At 47.9% G+C, this 20,674-nt stretch overlaps 1 protein-coding gene across 2 annotated transcripts in view; it reads left to right on the top strand.

Annotated features, from left to right (window-relative positions):
- Window positions 1-466: 466 nt before the first annotated feature.
- The window catches only part of BNIP3L (BCL2 interacting protein 3 like), a 121,309-nt gene continuing 101,101 nt past the window's right edge, over window positions 467-20,674 (top strand). Inside the window, exon 1 of one of the 2 annotated variants that reach the window (XM_085632756.1) lies at window positions 467-690. Coding sequence is in view for 1 of the 2 variants with exons in the window: in XM_085632755.1 (XP_085488881.1) it covers window positions 921-924 (4 nt within the window). In the remaining variant the exon portion in view is untranslated. The other variant, XM_085632755.1, reaches the window with a different exon arrangement.

Raw genomic sequence — 20,674 nt, 5'->3', positions numbered from 1 at the left:
ACTGCCAGCCCACAACAATAATCAGGTCTGGTGTATAGCTCCAAGCCCTCTCAGCTCAATATCTGACACTATCCATAGGAGTCCATTTGACTATGCATCTGTCCTTTCCTTGCCGTCACTGGCCTCTACTCCCACAGTTCTGCGCCACAAGTTAACTAGCCTGAACGCAGATCGCCGACACAAGCTTTTTCTAAGTCTAACGACTGCTCTATGATATCTCAAAAGCAGCATACAGTTCAGTGCTGCAAGAATCTGGTCTTTCCAGGGGAATGTCTCTCCCGAAACTCTTACAATGCAGAAACACTGAGTAACATTACAGCTTCCAAGTCCAACGCCAGCCCAGTACGGCTGGGTAATCCCTTCCGGGGGAGCGAAGCAGATGTTCCTTCCGGGAGAGCAACAAAGAAGTTTTTTTTCCGGGGCAGGTGGGCGGTCTTTTCCGGAGTGAATCGTGTGTTTTTTAGCCAATCACAACAATATTTATGGAGCAATACAGCCACCAGGCTCCTCCCCGTACAATCCCTTAACATTTCAATCACTATAAACTAGGGTTCCGATCGCCGTTCTATACGTTCATTTAATTGAAGTCGGTTCGTGTCGTCTGTCTAGTGAAATCTATTAGAGCCGTGAGGGAAGCAAGCAACGCTGAATAGAAATTTACTATCTTCTGATTGGAAGTTCCGTTGGGAGGTAAGGCCCACACTTGGAAAGCTCCCGCCTGATACGGGAGGCTTGTCACGTACACTATTACTGCCTGGGTAAAAGTGTTTTGGCCATTCTCGCTGTTCCCATCACTCCGTCTCTCACCTTTTCAATCCAGACCTGGAAGACGTCAGTTCTGCTAACACGGGTTGATGTTTACCCCAGCTGCCCAGCTGTGTTTGACATTTTAACTTGGTACCGCTGCCACAACTGTTGAAATGAGTAAGAACTAATAGGACTTGTATATTTTGCTTAGCCATACAAAATCTTTTCCTTCGACTGAACACTGAGAGTTTCTGATTATTCTGTCTCACAAGCTCGGTAGTTTGTTGTTCAATATTTTTCTTTGCCTGGGGAATTGCATCTCTTTAAAAGTAGGTGCTGTCACACATGCCAAGGACCAAACACATGATGGTGTTATATTGATATATATATATTTGTTGACGTAGCAGTTACGCATTATTCTATTTTATATCCCTATAAGCGATCGTATAGTATTGTAATGTCACTTATGCAGCGATAACCACCTCTTTCGAGCTTGTTGTGTCTTATCTATAAATGATTGCTATTGTTTCAGGATAAAATTTTCTTTTTTTCAGCTGTAGCGTTTTTAACCAAATCTTTTCGTATGATTCAGACGTGTATCTTTTCTTGGTGGTTTATTTTTAATAAGTTTGTAGGTAGAACACCACATTTATTAGTCTTGCATGTTGGCGTATGTGCTTCTTCAGATTTAGAAGTCTGGGCTGTTGATCTTCAATGAAAGTAAGCGAGTGAGCTGTAACAACACCCGTAGTTTGCTTTTTTATTATTTATATGGTCGCCAAACTATGTCAATCTCGTTACGTCTATAGTATGATATATAATATTATAAAGTAAAACCATACTAGAACTTGATCCATGTGATGAGTGAGCGTTTCTGATTTACGTTGGCACACTTATGAAAATAATTTAAAACTTTTGGCTAGACTCTGTAGTGCATAATTAAAACATATGTTTGGTTAACATCTACTATTTGCATGAATTAATTATTCATCCTGAGAGAACCGCAAAGAATGCACCTGATGAATTTGCTGGTTTAGAGCCAGTAGCCACGAGTTGCCTCTGCTCATTGCTTTTCCACGGCTCGTGGTTTAGCAAATTATATGAATTTCAGTTTACTTACTCATACATAAGCACGTGAAGCTTTGTAATTGGTGGCATTTCCTGTAATGTAATCACTGATGCACACTGAGTGACGTTGCCATAAGTAGAATGTATTAATTGAAAGTCCGGTTTTGGTGAGCTGAGCTAATTCCACGCACTGAGGAATAAGTTGTTACAGCTTGTCTAAAAACGTGACATCTACAAGAGCTGAAAGCAGAATTTCCCATTTCAGTGTTATGAGCATATAAAGTCAGTGAAGCATTTTGCTCCACAATTCCGGTATTAATATGTTCTTGATGTGATAAACTCATGATGGGGTCACAGTAAACGAAATGATTACTGACCTGTTGTGCCTATCTGAGCTGAAAGTAGTGTAGATCCAAAATGTGAGGTAGGAGAAAGAGTTTGTAATGTTATTTAAAATTGTTTCTTAGTTTAGACCAGAAAAGTTGTGTAATAAAAGATGTGCGTCTTTACATGAATTTTCAAATAACAAGTACAGGTGCTGGTTAAGGCACTAGAGGAGTGGGCATACTAATTGTCACAGTCAATGTGGCGAGCCAAACGTAGCCTCTCTACAAGAAGCTTCTAGCCTTTATAGAGGGTCTTAATAGCTCCTAGGTCACAGGATTTCTTTTTTTTAAATCCTAAGAGATACACATGGCGTGACTTAAAAGCAGTTTGTCAAGTTTTAGAATGACTAGTATGCCGACATTGTAAAATCATATGACCTTTGTCCCTATTGACATCAACAGAAAGGAAATCGTATGAAAAAGAGATTATAGGAGGGCATTCTATAACTTATGATGATATTGCAGGAAATTACATGACGGCTTTTAATTTGAATGTTAATTATAAATCATAAACTGTTGACCACCCTACTATTATAGTCAATGGAGGAAATCCATTTGGTTGTTCACAAAATTGTTTATTAATCCAATGTATACAACCTCTCTTTCCAAATAAAGCATGTTTATGTTTCGACACAGTGCATTCTGTTTATGAGTTATTGAACTATGTTGGTCTCAAGTTGGAATTAAAATAACCTTATAATCTGAAAACCTAGGTTTGACTATCAGCCCTTAGATGCAACCACTAGCAGATAAGGAACAACAAGCGCACAGTTCTTGCACATCATATAGACGCCAGCACTAACGGCAGCAAGGAAATCTTTGCCATCATCTAAGACTTCACCACGCCTCCTGCCCCCTCCAGCAACAAGCTCTCGGAATTCTTCTGTAACAAAATCTCCTCCATATACAGCATCTTTGACCCTCAACTGGACCCAGTCACCATCGCAACTCAACTTCCCATCACGACCTAAGAACAAACCCTAACCTCATATCCCACCTAAACCACAGTTGACATAGCTGCTACCATGAAGGCAATTTTCTCAGGGGCCCCATCTGACCCTTGCTACACCATTCCTTCAATAGAGGACTCCTACCGATCAGCTAAGCACTAATACCGATTCTCAATCCCTTGATGGAGTTAGCCACATTCCCAGACACCTGCAATCATGCCACCATCAAAAGAAACTATTCGATGACCCAGCAACACTTTTCAGCTGCAGTTTCATCTCCCACCTACCATACCAAGCAAAGGTCTTAAAGAAACTAATCAACCATTGCATTACTGACCACCTCAGCAACCACATGCCCCTCAATTCCACACAGTCTGGAATCAAGCCCAATCACAGTACAGAAACAGCACTCATTGCCGCCACAGACAACATCCCAAGGATCCATGACAGAGGACACATGGCAGCCCTCATTCTTCTTCACCTCTCTGCAGCATTTCATACGTTCTCACACCCTATCCTTATCAGACGCCTGCACAAGACTGCCATCCAAGATCCGCTCTCAGTCAGATCTGCTCCTTATTAAAGGAAAGACCACAAACCTGTCAGCCTGGCACCTTTCTCCTTGGAAGACCACAAACTCCCTTGTGGAGTGTCTCAAAGTTCATCGCTCAGCCCCACTCTCTTCAACACATACATGATCCCTCTGACCAAAGTCATCCGTTCACACAACATCACCATTCTTGCCGATGACACGCAATCCATACTCTTCCTCTTGTGTAAGCCCCCAACACAAAAAAACAAGTTCACTGTCTGCATGACCAAAGTCGTTAACTGGATGAAAGCTGTCTTAAGCTCAACACCGTCAAGACTGAAGTAGTGATCTTCAGCAAGAACACCTCACCATAGACTGGCCGAACTCAGACCCACACCAGGAACCTTGGAATAATCATCAACAGTAAACTGAATATGACCTCACAAGTCAGCGCCATCACTGCATCCTGCTTCCACACCCTGAAGATGCTATAGAAGATCTTCAAATAGTTCCCAAGCAACACTAGAAAACTGTCATGGGCTATTCACCAGCAAGTTAGGCTGTGGGAACATCCTCTACACTGGTATCACCAAGCAACTCACTAGGAGACAACAAACTACCCCGAACTTGGCAGAAAGGCTCAACCTCCCCCACAGAGCTCAATTCACTCCACACCTCAAGGACCTCCACTGGCTCCCGATACACAAACACACTCATTTCACATTTCTCCCTCACACATTCAAGACACTACACAACTTAGGACACATCTACCTAAACATCTGCATCTTCTTCCGCCAACCACCCAGACACCTCCGCTCTGCAGGAATCCTATTTGCACACATCCCATGCATTTACAGAACCAGTCCAGGAGGGCGGCCATTTTCTTCCATTGCTTCTAAAGCGTGGAATAGCCTCCCACTCCTCATCAGAGCCTTCTCCTCTCTTCTTTAATTCTGCAAGAAGATGAAGACCTGGATTTTCAATTAACCAACCTACGGTAGGCAGGAATAGGGGCACACACCTGCTCTGTGCCAGGATACTCTGGCTGGCGATAGAGCTCTTTACAAATAAACATTGCATAACATGGTTAACAGTAGGTCTTGGAAATTTTGAAAACTACATGAACTGTTGCTTCCCTTTTTTATTTTTCTGAATCTGTTTAAGTGATGTCTGTAAAAGCTGTTAAAAACATACGAGAATGTATGTGCAGTATGTATATATTTAAGCTAAATGTGGTAGTAAAAATAAAATGCATTCATTTTTTTAATGAATGCAGTATAGCATAGCCCGTGAGCTTTTCAAGCTACACCCTACATTAATAATAATATTAAAAAAACTAAACCAAATCAAATCCTGATTAAGACTTAATGGCAGCCTCCGTGTAAGGTGTGGCTGCCCTTGACTAATCCTTTGAGGAAATAACACAGTTGTGGCTTTTGTATTTGAATGTTTCCTCATTGTCATGCTCTGACTCCCCAGTACAGTTAATATTGCAGTATTTAATATGTGTAGCCATTCCATCTCATTGCGATGTGTGTGTGTGTTAAACATGACATTATTTATTCCTTGATGTGGGATTTGCTGTTTAAAGTGATTGCTACTACTTTTTTTTAAATTAATGTTTGGTTACCATTCCTACTGCAGCATCTTTCTTCAAATGTTTAGGAATATAGATATTTTGGATCGTTTAGTTCGTCTTGAGGGCTCCTTTTCCCTTTACAGCACTTGTCGTAGCCTGTTTTTGGATTGGTAGCCTGGAGATGGATTGGTAGTCAGCCTCGTGCTTTTTCCGTCTGCTTGATCTCGACGAACGTCTCCTAAAATACAGATATTTTGTCCCTACAGTCTGTGAAACTGTAGCCAAAATAATATTTCTGATAATTTACCAGAAGAGTGTGTATCCTTCCCTCACTCCTGTTTATTTTCTGAAGACTTTGAAATCTGCAAGTCATTTTCTACTCTTTTAAAAAAGGGGGGAAGCTGTGTGTTTTTCCTAAATGAGGGTATCTGTATCTATAGGAATAGTGTAATTTCCCCATTCCCTGAGAGAAACCTCAATATAAAAGATGTTGGAAGCCTTATGTTTCAGGGGTGAGAAGTATAAAAGGCACTTAACAGATCTCGGCTTCCTTTTTTGAAATGATTATCTCCCATTAGCCAAACCACCTCCAGAGACTTTAGCTCATTGATAATTGTCTCCTCATCGACCATCTCCTTCTTATCGATCATGCTAGCTTAATCATGACCTTGTGAACCTTGCTTAACCAACTACGTAAGTCGAGGAGGTTTTTTTGGCCAACTATTATTCCCCGTTGAAAGTGACTCCATTGTCAGTGGCTCCCTTGCGATCACCTTCTCGTCAACAAAAGAACTAATTGATGTTGATACCAGTTTCTTGAACCTACCATGCTAGATTTCCACACTAGTGCATGGGATTGTGCACCACTCCCTTCTAAAGACCACCCATGAAGTACCAGACAGAATATTCAGCCGGAAGGAGTTAGAGGAGTACACTAACTTCAGACGGCAACGTAATCTTGGTCTAGACAATTAGTTGATTTCTCAGGGGAAACAGGAAGAGGAAGCTGATTATGGGGTCACTGATGCAAAAAGTAAAATACAATTCCCAGTCAGATACTCTGAACTTCTGTGAACGAATAAAGAGAAAGATGGTTTTGAGGAGACTGATGTAAAATGTTCACCTCTTTTTCCCAGTCAGATACCAGAGGCTTCAGTAACAACCTTTGTATGCTTCAGATGTTAGTGGATTTTTCTGATGTTCTATTCGCCTGAGGGACTAATTCACTGGGAGTTCTTCAAAATCTCTTCCATACCCTACTGCTCGAGTCAAACAACTCATCCTACTTTATTTTTCTCCACATTTTCCATCACCTTTTCTTTCTTCCCGCCTTTCACACATATGATTATCCCAGATTGTGGCGCGTATGTTGCAGCTACTTTGCTTTCTATTCACCTAGAAAATTGGCTGAGCCCTAGCCGATTGGCAAAATAATCTATATGAGGTTTCCAAAGTGGCAATAATGAAGTGATGACATTGAGCACGATGAGGATGGTTAATGGTACTACTACACTATATATATATATATATATATATATATATATATATATATATATATATATATATATATATATATAAGAAAGGTCCACTTGGGAGGCCTACCAATGATTTCTGACTGGGTGTCCCAGTAGAGTTGCTGCTGGATTTGAGTTCTCCATGAACCTTAAAGAGTAAGAAAGATTTTTTTTGTGTGTGACTTTTGCAAGAAGCTTTGTAAATCTATGAAAACAATATCTTGCTTTAACAATCCCTGTAACGGTTGCTCACAAAACAGTGACTCTTATCAGCTTCCGCTATAGAGATGATGATAAAAATGGATGGATTGTAATGAAGTGGAATGTTTAAGATTCTTGTCCAAATGTGTCATCTGACTCCAATTTTCTTCAGCAGCAAATGGGTAATCAAATAACAACTGGACATTGCCATAGAGTTGCATAGGGCATTTATATAGTGCACTATACAGTAATGGCTGTCTCAAGGTGCTGGTCGAGAAAACTGGAGGCTTGTGCAGTTAGAACTGATGTGTTAGAGTGTGTTTACATTCAGAAATGGTTCCTTCGCTTCAGGAGGGCATAATACTTTTTTTTTGTTTTTTTTTTTGAAACCGTTTATTACAAGATTCAAAAATATACAAATATGGGCCTACAACCTTCCGGCCGGCCGCTAGCAATGAAAGGAGCATACGATATACATTTATAAAACACATGGTGCTGCGGCAGAGCATGCACAGGAGTTAACATCGTTGCGAGCCACACCATCCAGACCCCACTATACGGTTCCATTTTAAACTGAAAGAACAACAAATACAAACAAACCCACAAGGCAATCCTCAATCGGAAATAGCAACACGTGCTCCCCTAAAGGGGAAATCCTAGCCATCCATAGAAGTCTCAAGAGGGGGGAGAGATCAGAACTAGGGCTGGGTAAACCCACTGCCCAGGTGCCGGGGGGATGAATTGGCTAAGGGGACGGGGCCGGCGACGGATCAGGCAATAACGGTGGAGCACAGATTCCCCCGCGGTAGGCGTTCCAGGGGCCCCACACTTTCACCCATGTCCCAGGCTTACCTCTCGCCACATACACCACCTTTTCCCGAAACATGCACCAATCCATATGTTCCTTCCAAGCTGAGACAGTCGGGGGCCTCTGGGATCCCCACAATTGGGCAATATCACGCTTGGCAACCATATACCCCAGAGTCACCCACCACGTCTGCGGCACCGAATAGTCGGTAGGCTCCCACACATTCAACAGGCATCTCCTCGCTTCGGGCAACAGCGCCACATGCGTAACCACTCGCAGCACCTCATGCACACCACGCCAGAACCCCTCCACCTCCGGGCACTCCCACAGGATATGCAGAAAAGTCCCCAACGCACCACACCCACGCTTACACAGACCGTCCTCAGCATAGCCCATACGCAGGAGCTTTGGCCCCGTCATGTAGACCCTGTGGAGTATCTTGAGCTGGACGAAACAAAGGCGAGCCGGTATGGCCACCTCTTTCGGGGAGGCCACCGCGGAGGTCCAGTCCTCGTCGTCCAGCTCCAGCCCGTCGGCTACCCAAGCCCCACGAAGGGCAGTCAACAAGTCTGAGCGGTCGTTAATCAGTTTTTTGTAGATCAGTGAGATCGTGCTGTCCGGGATGTGTCCATCCAGCACTCTATCCTCCAGGGGGGAACACTCCGGGATGGAGGCAACGTCCGGAAAGACGGAGCCCAGCGCATGACGGACCTGCAAATACCGAAAGTACTCGCTGCCCTGCAACTGAAATTCCGTCTGCAGCATCTCGAACGTTTTAAATCCTCCCCTCGTCCAGAGATCCCCCACTTTGCTAATGCCTATTATGTCCCACTTCTCAAAGCCCTTCGAGGTCCACAAGGAGCCCAACCGCTCAGACGCGTATAGTGGTGACGCCCGGGTCAAACAATCCTTCCACCCCATAGCTGCATTGGCCGCCTGCCACACTCGCACCATGACACGCGTGGGGCCCGTTAGGCGAGCATCGGGCGCGCTAGAATAGAGCGCTCGATTATGGTCACCACCTGGAAGGAGCATCCTATCCATTTCAAATGCGGGGTTTAAGGCGGACCCATATAGGCCCTGATTAATCACGGCTAGCTGGGAGGCCCAATAGTACCGTTTGATATCCGGAAGGGCAATCCCCCCATCATACCATGGGAGCGTCAGCTTCGCCAGGGCAATACGTGGCCTCCCGTCCCAGAGCAGGCGGCGCTGCAAACTCTCCACTTCGCGGAAGTAGCGCGCTGGGACGAGGTCCATAGTGATCTGCAACGCGTACAGGAAACGCGGCAGCGACATCATTTTAAACAATGCCGCCCGGCCGAGCGGCGAAAGTGGCAAACGCCGCCAGCGCGCGACATCCTCTTTCAGACGCTGGAGTGGGGGAAGCAAGTTCCGATCATACCGAGCCTCCGGGTCCAGCGTAATGAAGATACCCAGGTACCTAAATCCCTGCGGGGCGACCTGGATCGGACAGCCCCGCGGGAGGATAGGAGCCTCCCCGGAGAGAACGTACACACACGATTTAGCCCAGTTGATGACAAGACCGGAGTTACGACCGAATGAATGCAAAACATCAACCAGTACTTTGAGTGATTTACGTGGGGAAGCTAGGTACAAAAGGATGTCATCAGCGTATAGGGATACGCGGTCCTCATACTCGGGGGTCCAGCGGAGACCACGGATGGAAGGCTCCCACCGCAGCCACTCCGCCAGGGGCTCCAAGGCAAGTGCGAAGAGGAGCGGCGATAAGGGGCAGCCCTGCCGCGTGCCCCGGTCCAGCTCGAACGGAGCCGATACTCTTCCGTTCACCACCACCTGCGCCAATGGGCCCGAATACAGCAATTTGACCCAACTGATGAACCCTGGGCCAAATCCAAACTTCGCAAGCATCGCCCAGATGTATGGCCACTCAAGCGTGTCAAACGCCATGGTGGCGTCTAAGGACGCCAAAATGGCCGGCTCCCGTATAAACGGGACACGTGCGAGCACACCGTGCAAGCGCCGCAGATTAAGGGCTGTGTTGCGATGAGGAATAAAGCCGGACTGGTCCTGATGAACCAAATCGCCCACCACGCCGACCAGCCGATTGGCCAGTACCTTGGCGAGAATCTTGGGCTCCGCATTCAGTAGTGAAATGGGCCGATAGGATGTAACCCGGTCCCGAGGTCTCCCCTCCTTGTGAATGACCACGATTGTAGCCAGACGCTGGTCCAGCGGGAGGGAGCCCACCGAGTGTGCCGCCAGGAACATAGCCCGGAGGTGGGGTGCCAGCGTATCCGGTCGCAACTTGTACAACTCGATAGGGAGACCATTCGGACCCATGGCCTTGCCGGAAGCGACCGAGCGTATGGCGAGGGCGATTTCGTCGGAGGTGGGAGCGGCATCCAGCAAAACCCTGTCATCCCCGGAAAGGGACGGCAGCGCGATATCCCTGAGCAGGGCACGAGAATCCTCTTCCGAGCAGGGAGACACCGGGGAATACACCCCACGGAAATAATCCGCGAAACAGGAGACGATTTCTTCTGGCTCAGTTACACACACACCATCCATTTTCTCAATCAGCGGGACCACACGATTCGCTCTCTCTTTTTTGTCCAACCACGCTATCAGTTTACCAGCCTTATCACCCACATCATACAGTCGCCCCTGTTGCTCTCTACTGAGGCCCCTGGCCGCCTCCGTAACGAGGGCCCTATAGGCCGCTTGCTTGAGTTGGAGGACATGTAATGCGGCATCCGTCACCCCACCTTCTAAATTACCCTCCAACTCGGCTATTTCAGCCTCCATCCGGGTCACCTCCTCCCGCTCGCGCCTCCGGGCGTGGGAAATAAGGGATAGGGCTTCCCCTCGGAGTACTGCCTTGAAGGCCTCCCACAGCGGTACAGCCGAAGGCACGGACCCCACATTCTCATCAAAATATCGCTGAAGGGATTTAATCAATTCAGCACGAATGGTGGGGTCGTGCAGGTACCAAGGATTGATTGGGACAACCCTACCCTCACCCCTCGGAAAGACATCAAAGTGCAGTAAAAGCGGGGAGTGGTCCGAAATACCCCGTGGCAAATGGCGCACCTCTCCCACCCTCCCAACATAGGCCTCCGGGAGAAGGACATAGTCTAGTCGTGAGAGACTACCATGGGCTCCCGAGTGGAAAGTGTACTGCAGCTGCGTGGGGTGTTTTAAACGCCAGCAGTCCACTAACCCAAATGTATCCAAGAGGCCGGGTAGCCACGCCTGTGCCCGGGGGAGGTCCCTAGGGGGGTGACGATCCACAGTCCCAGATACCACCGCATTGAAATCCCCCCCCACAACTAAAAGCCCCCCCGGAAGGCCAAGGAGAAGCCGCCCCAGGTCTGTAAAGGTGGTCGACTGCAGCCCCGGTGGGATGTATACTGACACAAAGACAACCACTTTGCCCTCCAGTCTTCCCACCAAGACCGTGTAACGTCCCCTGTCATCGTGGAGCACCTCATCAATCTCCAACGGGAGCGAGTTCCTCACCATGATGCCCACACCCCTTGAGCCAGACGTAAAGCCCGAGTGAGCCACTAGGCGATAGCCACGCCGATTCATGGCGCAGAAGGAGTTGCCAATGAGGTGTGTCTCCTGCAGAAAGACTACATCGGGCGAGATTCTCTTCAAAAACTGCAGGACCACACCTCATTTGATCCTGTCCCCCAGCCCATTCACATTCCAAGACAACAAAGTTAATTCCCTACCCCCCCATCATACACAAAAGCCATCATTCGTCCCCACGAGAGCACTTTAGAACTAACACAAAAGTACGTTTGCCTTGTGATAAAAACGAACAACACCCCATCCCTACCCACCCCCCCCAACAGAACTCCCCCCTCCCTGCACCCCTGCATGAGCCCGAACAGCCCCCCCAACGTGCAGTGTGCCTGTCGCCCCATATATAGTTAAACTAACTAGACCCCCTAGAGGAGGAGGGAGAACCCCCAACAGACCCAACACAACCTCCATAGGAGGGGAACTTACAAAAACTGACGCAGAATCGAAAGTGGCATCATTTTCGTCCAGAGTGAGGCCCAATATTAAACCCTCAGTCCCGATCCAGCGTGCCGTCTCCCCCCGCCGCCCGCCCCCCCGATCACGATCCCCGGGCAGAGTATCCAGCCAGTCCCCGGCCGCTTCGGGACGATCAAAGAAGTGCGTGCGACCATCCACCTCCACTCGCAGCTTGGCTGGGAAGAGCATGGCGTATTTGAGGTTTAGGTCCCGAAGACGGCGTTTGACGCCTAGGAAGCTCAGTCTCTGCTTCTGGACCGCTGGGGTGAAATCAGGGTAAAAATTTACCTCCATATTGTCAAACTTGACCGGTCCATGCAGTCTGGAGGTTTGCAGGATAGCGTCTCTGTCCCGAAAATTGAAAATCCGGGCAATGAGAGGTCTCGGAGGGGCTCCGACCTTCGGCCTTCCCCCGGGAACCCTGTGGGCCCTCTCCACAGCGAAGAATTTACTCAGCCCCCGTGGCTGGAGATGGGTGGCAATCAGGTCCTCCACAAAGAGATCCGCCGCCGCCTCCTCGCGTCCCTCAGGCACCCCGATGATGCGGATGTTGTTCCTCCGTGCCCGACTCTCCGAGTCCTCCAGGCGTCGGTCCATAAGCGCACTCGCCTGACTAAGCCGGCGCACCTCTGTTTGTAAGGCCGCCACATCTGTCGTTAGGCCCGATGCGGTGTGGGCCAAAGAATCTACTCGGTCGTTGGTTTTGGAAAGATCGGCCCTCACCAGGCCAACATCCACGAGGACCGAGTCGATCTTCTGCGCCAGTGTATCAAACCGCTGGCCCACCGAGGCCTTCATCTCGGCAATGGCGCCCATGATATCTCGCAGAGTCAGATCTGCGGGCAGGTCTGGGGCATCAGAAGGGCTCTCAGGGGACTTACGCGGTCCATCGGGAGATCCCTTCTAGAGGGTATAGCGGTCCATACTATTGGCCTGATGGACGGCGCCACGCCGGGTCGATTTGGTCTTTGCCCGGTCTCCATCTTGTTTCGTGGCCATGGCCTCCAATCTCCCAGTCGCACCAGCCACGTCGTGTAGGGCAGGAAAGCAGGGCCACGAACTCCGGGGGGGGCCACCTCAGAGCAGCGGGGTGGATCACAGCCCGCAGGCAGGCAGGGCCTCCCAGCAAGGCCACACCAACACCAAGGGCTCCGCAACCCAACCTCGCAGAGATGGCAAGGAGGTGCGAAAGCGAAAGTGCGGGGTACGCGAGTCGCCAGGCCCTGCCTGCCGCTGTTGTTCACTTTGTCACTGGATCACCCCACAGCGCAAATCCGGGGTCCGGCGAGGGGAAGGCCGCAAACCTCAATCGGTGCTCACTCCGGTGTCCGAGGTCCGATTCGGAAGCGGGAAACGGGTGCCACCTCAGCTCAGGTTCACTAACATAGTCCCCTCATCCAGGGCAGGATAATTTCAGGATAATCGTAGGAGGTTGCGGAGGTCCTCGGGAGCCTCGCACCTACGCGGCCATCTTGGTTGCGCGCTAGGCTCCTCCTCCGAGGGCATAATACTTGATAAAAAAGACATAGCAGCAATCATGTAACATGCTTATCGTTTTGACTCTGACAAGCAAACATGAAGTTATATTGTGCAGGACCTGGATTTATTTTGTGAGCTGGCATCTGTCAGCATAGATGCATGATAGACATAGCAGACGTGAGCTTCACATAAATGGGCAATGATTCTGAGGAGAGGGGATGTCTTTACAGTGTCAATTTTGCACTTAAGGTGCAGGGGAGCATTTTGATAAGTCATTTGATATTGACGCTCACTTCAGAAAGCATATTGGTAAGAACTGAAAAACATTAGGGTGGGAGTGTTTAAGAAAGAAAATAGGGTTATTCCTTTAAAGGTGACAGTGGCAGGACTCTGGCAATGGGATTCGGATCCTATTATAATCCATCCTTTCTTCAGCCTTACAGCAACTACCCATACCACTATCAATAAAAGGAGGGTACTGATCACAATGGAAATGAGTAGCTTTTTTTGTAAGGCATCACTAACCTATATTTTCTGTACTACAGTGGAGGGAGGCATAAGCGGGCACTGTGAAGCATGTGAATCCTTAATACCGCTCTTTGCATTGCAGACATTATCTATTTTTGTCTACCACAGTTAGTTCACTTGTGCATGCCACTGACTTAATCGGGAGACGTCCCTAAACCAGATGTGAAATACAAAAATCCTTTCTATGTTGTTTAAAGTAACAATACATAAAGTACTAAAAATCCAAAATTAAAAACATATAGTGCAAACCCTTTTTTGTTTGTAAAAATTCAGTTGATTAGAGTCCAACCCAGGAAATGTGTTTCAAAAACATGTTTGTTATAGAGCAAATCGTGAGGTTGGTGACCCTCTAAGAAATCACACATTTTCTTCTGTAAGGTGGTAGGTAGTCTGGTGTCCATTAACCTTGAGGACACCTGTTTCCACATGTCCATTCCCTGTGGTCACAGACATTAATGCAGTTTCATAATCAATGGACAGTATTATGGTTCTGGAGCCTCTGTTTGAGGTGCACATTTGCACCATGGATTCTCATAAATTGATTGGCACCACTGCCTTCATGTGTTCCTGTACTTGGAACGACTGACTGGTTAAACTACTTTAGCAGGTGGGATCAGTGCAGGCCATGTTTACAGCACGTCATCTCCTTCAGCTGAGATTTGGTACTGAATCTGGAAATGTCAAGCCTGTATCTATCAGGACCGTGAAAGTAGGAGAACGTGCATACTTTTTTTTTTTTAAACATACTTTATTGAAAACCTTAACAGTATAATAAAGTCCCATTATTGATACATAAGGTATTTTGTCGACGTTCCGACTTTTACATTATACATATGTCATGGTATATCTTCTGGATACAGATGTGGTTTGTCTGTCATCCGCTTTTGCGGTATAAAGAAACATTCGTATAAGCATAAAACAATATTACACTGCAATCGGAATAATGTTAACTTTACTTACTTGTCCCTGCCCACCCCCCGCCCTCCCCTCCTCCTGGTCTGCGGTTTCCGCTTCGTAAAGTCTCCTATTATGGTTATTAAGATGGTGCTGTAGGTCTCACTCTGCCTATGATCTGTGGTGTGTAGACTGGGGACTATGATGCTCTAACCATATAGTTGTACGGTGCAGAGAACGTGCGTACTTAACAAATGAGGCTCAAGGAATCAAAAGAAATGAGAGGAACTTGGGACTGTGGCAAAAACGCTCAGACTGCTTGTCCCAATCTGCCGTCCTTCCTTGACTGCACATCTAGGAAGTAACAGTCTCCATCTGACAGCTTTACAAAAATGTAAGAAGGGGCACTCTTGCTGCGAATGTATCTACCAGTAGTTGCATTCCCTCTGGTTGAATGAGCTGATAACCTCTTGGACAAAGGTTTACTGTGTTGAGGGTAATGAAAAGTGACATCAACATGGCTACTTCATGCTTTAAAAAAAGTGTGAGAAAGTGCCATCTTTCTTGCATGGTATGCCCCCAATTTGTTCTGAATTGCTGATGTACTTTGACTGAGTGTGCCCTGGGCTCCTGCCAATCAGGTGCCCAGGGTCTGTGTTCCTTCCCTAAAACTGTATTGAAACCTAAACCCAATTGGCATCTCTGGCCATATGTCAGCCCCTGATAAATGGTACCCTAGGTACCCATGGCACTGTGACCAGAGAAGGCCCCTAAGGGCTGCAGCACTTATTGTGCCACCCTTAGAGGCCCTGTACCCTGACACACACACACACACTGCCTTTGCAGACTGAGTGTCTTGGTACAGAACAAAACAAAGAGTCGACATGGCACACATTCCTGTGTGCCATGCCTACAACACACTGGCCTGGCATACCTCAGTCACCCCTATAGCTGGGTGCCCTATGCCGGTGGTGTGGGTACAGTTGCATGATCCCTGTACCCCTACAGTACCCAGGTCCATTCCTGGGCACTGTAAGTGCAGTGCTGCCATTAAGAGTGTATGGTGCTGGGAAATCGTCATCACGAACTCCAGAGCACCATGATGTCTACACTTAAGACTGAGAAGTTTGGTATCAAACTTCTCAGCACATTAAATCCACACTGATGCCAGTGTGGGATTTAATGTAAAATGCACGACAGAGGGCCACTTAGAGTTGCCCCCTGAAACTAACCCACAACCCATGTACTGACTGAGAGGCTGCCTAGGCTGCCACCCAGCAGACATGTTGCTGCCCCCCTGGGTAGCGAGCCATCCGCTCTCGTGGGCCTGCAACAATGCACATCCTGGGGCAAGGTGCTAGGCCTCCTCCCGCAGGATGGGCAGGGGAAGCTTCAAAGGCATGCCGCCTTTGTGAGCCTCCCCAGGCCACTTGCTGTACTCAGCAACTGGTCCCCACCAGTTCTGACCCCCACTCTGGCGGGAAGACTGGCGGGAAAACCCAAGTGAGGAAAGGGGGTGTGCCAGCCTCTGCCAACCCCACCCCTCAGGTGGGGGAGGCGAGGTGAAGCACAACTCCGGGCTCTCGCCATCTTGAGAATGGGGAGCCCTACCCAATCAGGACTAGGCTCCTGCCCCCCTCCCACTGGAGAGTGGCAGGATAGGGGGTGTACTCACCCCAGGAAAGGGCCCCATTGGTCCCTGACCTTTCCCTACCTGTAACACTCCTAGATTTAGGGGCACCCTGAACCTTCCTTCCTCAGATCCTGATTCCGAAACTGCAAAAAAGAACAAGAAGAAAGAAGACCTGCTGTGCAGCTGCTAACAAAGGACGACACCAACTGACTTGGCCCCTGCCCTACCGGCCTGTTGAACCTGCTCCTGCTAAACCCCGGTGTCTCCAGTGGTCAGCAACCTGAAAAACCCCAGAGGACCTGACTGCCTTGCTCATCTAAAGACTGGGACTCCCATGAGCAGTGGTTCTGCTCAAACAGCAACAGCCCCTGGTGCCAGCCATGAACCGTGAATCCAGCACACTCTGCACCCGCCGAGCCCGGCCGGTATCTGAGTGAACAAAGACCACAGGGGACGTCCCCCGGTGACTGGGACCAAGAATCCAGCACCAAAGGACCCCCCTAGACGCTCCTGACGACGCCTGCAGCCTTAACTCCAGGGACCCCCCCAACCGCGGCCAGCAGAGTGTAAGATTTCCCGATGCCAAAAGACACCCCGGCGCCCTGCGGCCCTCTGTGCCAAACTCCTGGGTGCCTACCTAACCTACAGCTTCCCAACTTACTTCTGGAAGTGGTGGTCTCACCTGAAGAATCTCCGTCCCGATCTTGCAGCCTTTGTTCGTCACACAGCTTTCCCATTGAAATCCATTGAGCGCCCGACTGCTCAAAAGCACCCTGCACCCAGCCGCCCGAGTGCCCCTAGAAGTGCAGCATCTGTTCTATTCTACTTCTCCACTTGCCCTGTGTAAGTGACCAGGAGCTCCGCTCCCACAGCCGCATGGCCTGCCTGCTAGCAGCCACCAACCAAAGGCCCCCTACCCGCCATAGGCTAACATTGGGCCTACTCACTCTGCACCCGGCAGCCCCTGTGCCGCTGAGGGTGTATCGATTGTACCAACCTGAACCTGGGAGACCCTGAGTCTTGCCCCAGAACCTTACCTCTGCCAGTCGAGTACTTATCTGAAAGCCGATAACTTGCATTTTTTCCATAGGGTAACATTGACTGGTTTTCACTTGGAAATTCTTCTAAGTGTCGAGTTTTGAAACTTTAAAATATTCACTAAAAATCACCCGATCAATGAAAACGAAATTACTCACCTGTTACCAGGAGAGATACCAGTGTTGGATCTTGGTGCCCAGCACTGACCCTAAAAAGTAATTACAACTGTGATTTTCCGATAACCAAACTTTCCTCCATAGGATAACATTGCCTGGTTTTTGCCAGAAATTCTTCTAAGTGTCGATTTTTGCAACTTACAAATATTCCTTAAAAATCGCCTGTATAACAAAAACGATTTCCTTCAACTGTTTTCAGGAGATGCACCAGGACTTGTGTGTCATGCAAACTACCTTCAACTTGATTCTTGTTTCAAATGTGAGCCATTTAGTTGGTTGAGGTCAGGTGTGATGTGGTTGAATCTTCGGATCCAGTGATGATCCTGGCAGTGTAGATTAAAGTTGCTGTTAGTGGAGCCAGCAGTACTTTTGGGTAAACCAGCAAGAGCAGCTACCCCATAATCCAGACTGGAGATAACCAGGGATTGGACTGCTAACTAAAAGTCAGCCAGGGCAAGAAAGGTTTGATTTTCCTTAGTATATTTAGATGGTAGCTAGCTCCCCTAGAAGTGGCACTGATATTATCTTGCATATTCAGGTGTTTGTCCAATTTTCTACTTAGTGATCTAGTGGAATCTATCAAGTGTGGGACGTAGTTGAAAGCAGTAAGTTGCTGAGCCATTCTTCTATAGGCAAAAAGTGATTGTGAGGTGTGATCAGGAGGAATTCAGTTTTGAGGATGTTGAGCATGAGGTGATTGCTGGTCAGCCTTTGTTGGGTTTGCTGTAGGGTGTAGTTGGGCAGTTTGATGTCACCAAGGGAGGACATTTTCTAATCTAGTTCTGTGTCATCAGTGTACATGTGCTAGTTAATGTTGGATTGATACAAAAGATCAGTAAGAAGTTCCATGAACAAATTGAATAAGGTGGGAGAGAGTGTGGATCCTGGGGTAACTCCAATCATGACTGGAGTAGTGTCCGATTGGGTTTGATTGTCCTTGAGTCTTTGTATTCGATTATGAAGGAAAGAAGCAACCCATTTGAGGATGGGACCAGATAGCCCCATCCCATTCTCAAGCAGGTCAATCATACAGTCATGTTTGACCGTATTGTAAGCCGAAGTGTAGTCAAGTAATACTATTAAACAGGATTTGTTTTGGTCTAACATTCTCTGGGTGTCCTCAACAATGTGCGTTAGAGCAGTTTCAGTGCTATGACCCATACTGAAGCCAGATTGATGATCAACAAGTTGAAAATGTTCAATTTGTTTGCAAAGTTGCATGTGTATTTCTCTAAAAGTTTTGCGAGAGTCAAGATGTTTGTGATAGGGCGGTAGTTGGTGAAGTCAGCCAGGTCTGCGTTAGTTTTTTAGGTCTCGCCTAGCGGCGCAACGCATGCGTTGCTCGCTTGCGAGATCTATTGTTGTCGGTTTAGCTTTGGAAGCGGGGTGGAAGCTCCACCCATGCTTTCCATTGGCGCGCGTCAAAAATGCTTGTTTTTGATTGTAAGGGAGGCATGTTTGTTTCCTCCCTGCCTCCTGTTTGCCGTGCCTGCTCGGACAGGAGATTGTGCACGCGCACGGCATCTCTTTTCATATGTATCGCTTTCACTTTCAGCGATCGAAGGCCTCTTGTTGCTTCTGACCAGTGGCGTTTTTTGACATCTTTATTTCAATTCCACTTTCACAAAGTGCAGCGCTGTGACTTCACACCAGACACAGACATGCTGTGCAGCACTTTGTTTACTGCCCCTTTCACAAACTGCAGCGAAGTGGGCGGAGGAAACGGGAGCCTGCTCGTTCCTCCTCACATCCTGTCCCCCTTCTCTCCGCTGCTCGTTCATTGCACCTCCCGCTCCACCCCTCCCGGTTTTATTTCATTTAATTTTTGCCAGTTCATGGAAGTGCGAGTTTCATTGTCTCTCGTGCCCACTTTTCGCGCAATACTATAACTACACGCTTCTCCCTTTCACTCGTGTCATCCGTTGCTGCCGCACCCCTCCCTGGTTCCAATTGTATTTTTTAATTTTCCTTTTTTTAAATGGTTGGCCAGAGAACGGATTTCCAGGACCCCAAGGTAAGAATGATGGTGGTGCCAAGCAGCTTTCGCCCATTGCTTCTTTTTTTGCCACCTTTCTTTGTCTGCCTCCTGCACTTTGCCTCCTCCGTTTCTTTGTTCTCTCCCTCTCCTTTAACCTATTTTCCCCTCTCTTTCTTTCGCTTTCTCTCTTTGTTTGTCTCCCCCCGTTTCCCTTCCTTTGTCGCTGTTGCTTTCTTTCCCTCCAGCACCTGTCTTCCCCCTCTGCGCACCCCCGGCTGCTATGAGGTATGCTGCGTGTGTGGGTATGAGATGCCTGCGGTGTTCGCTCTCCCCACAATGCCGTAATCCCCCACCCCTCCTTCTCACCCCGGTGATGGACGTTTCTAATCTCTCCCAGTAGAACAGGCGGCTATTCTTGGTGCCCCAGCAACACAAAAGGCTGTAGACAGTGTCCCAGGGGGGTCAGGAAGGCGGGGCTACTGCATCACCAAGGACATTAGGCCAGAATTGGACAAACGTCCTTTTATACTTGGTAGCATCCAGGTCGCCCTTCCTACCTTCTGTCGCGACCAATCTCCTCCTTTCTGTATTCCCCCCCCCTTCACCATCTTTCTCTATTCTTCCCAACTTACTCTATTCTTTTTGCTCTTGCCTTGCCCCCTACTTCCTCCCTCACCAACTTTTTCTATCCCTTCCTAACTTTCTTTACCTTTTTACTCTTGTCTTCCCCCTAGTTCCTTCCTCCCACTCACCATCTTTTGCTGTCCCTTCCCAACGTTCTCTATCCTTTTTACTCTTGCCTTCCCCCCCTACTTCCTTCCTCCCCCTCACCATCTTTTGCTATCCCTTCCCACCAAACAGATGTGCACTCCCGGCTGCTTGGGCGGATCTATGGGCATCTCATCCAGACCACATCTGGAAAAATAGCAAGGAGAAATGGGGGATGGACAGAAACGTTTGTTTTTTAGTGGCTAGCATTCATCCCATATTTTTGATTAATATTCACACAAAAGGATGTTTGCACTCATCTGTGGGCAAACCAAAGCGTAATCCCAAGTAGTAATTGTAATGATTCATTATCGATATTTAGTCCGGTCTAAATAATAATAATGAATTATTACAATTGCTACT

Source organism: Triturus cristatus, chromosome 11 (genome assembly GCF_964204655.1).
Source record: "Triturus cristatus chromosome 11, aTriCri1.1, whole genome shotgun sequence".
Lineage (NCBI taxonomy): Eukaryota > Metazoa > Chordata > Amphibia > Caudata > Salamandridae > Triturus > Triturus cristatus.
Note: the sequence above shows the minus strand (reverse complement) of the source record. Positions and strands in the feature narration are given on the sequence as shown.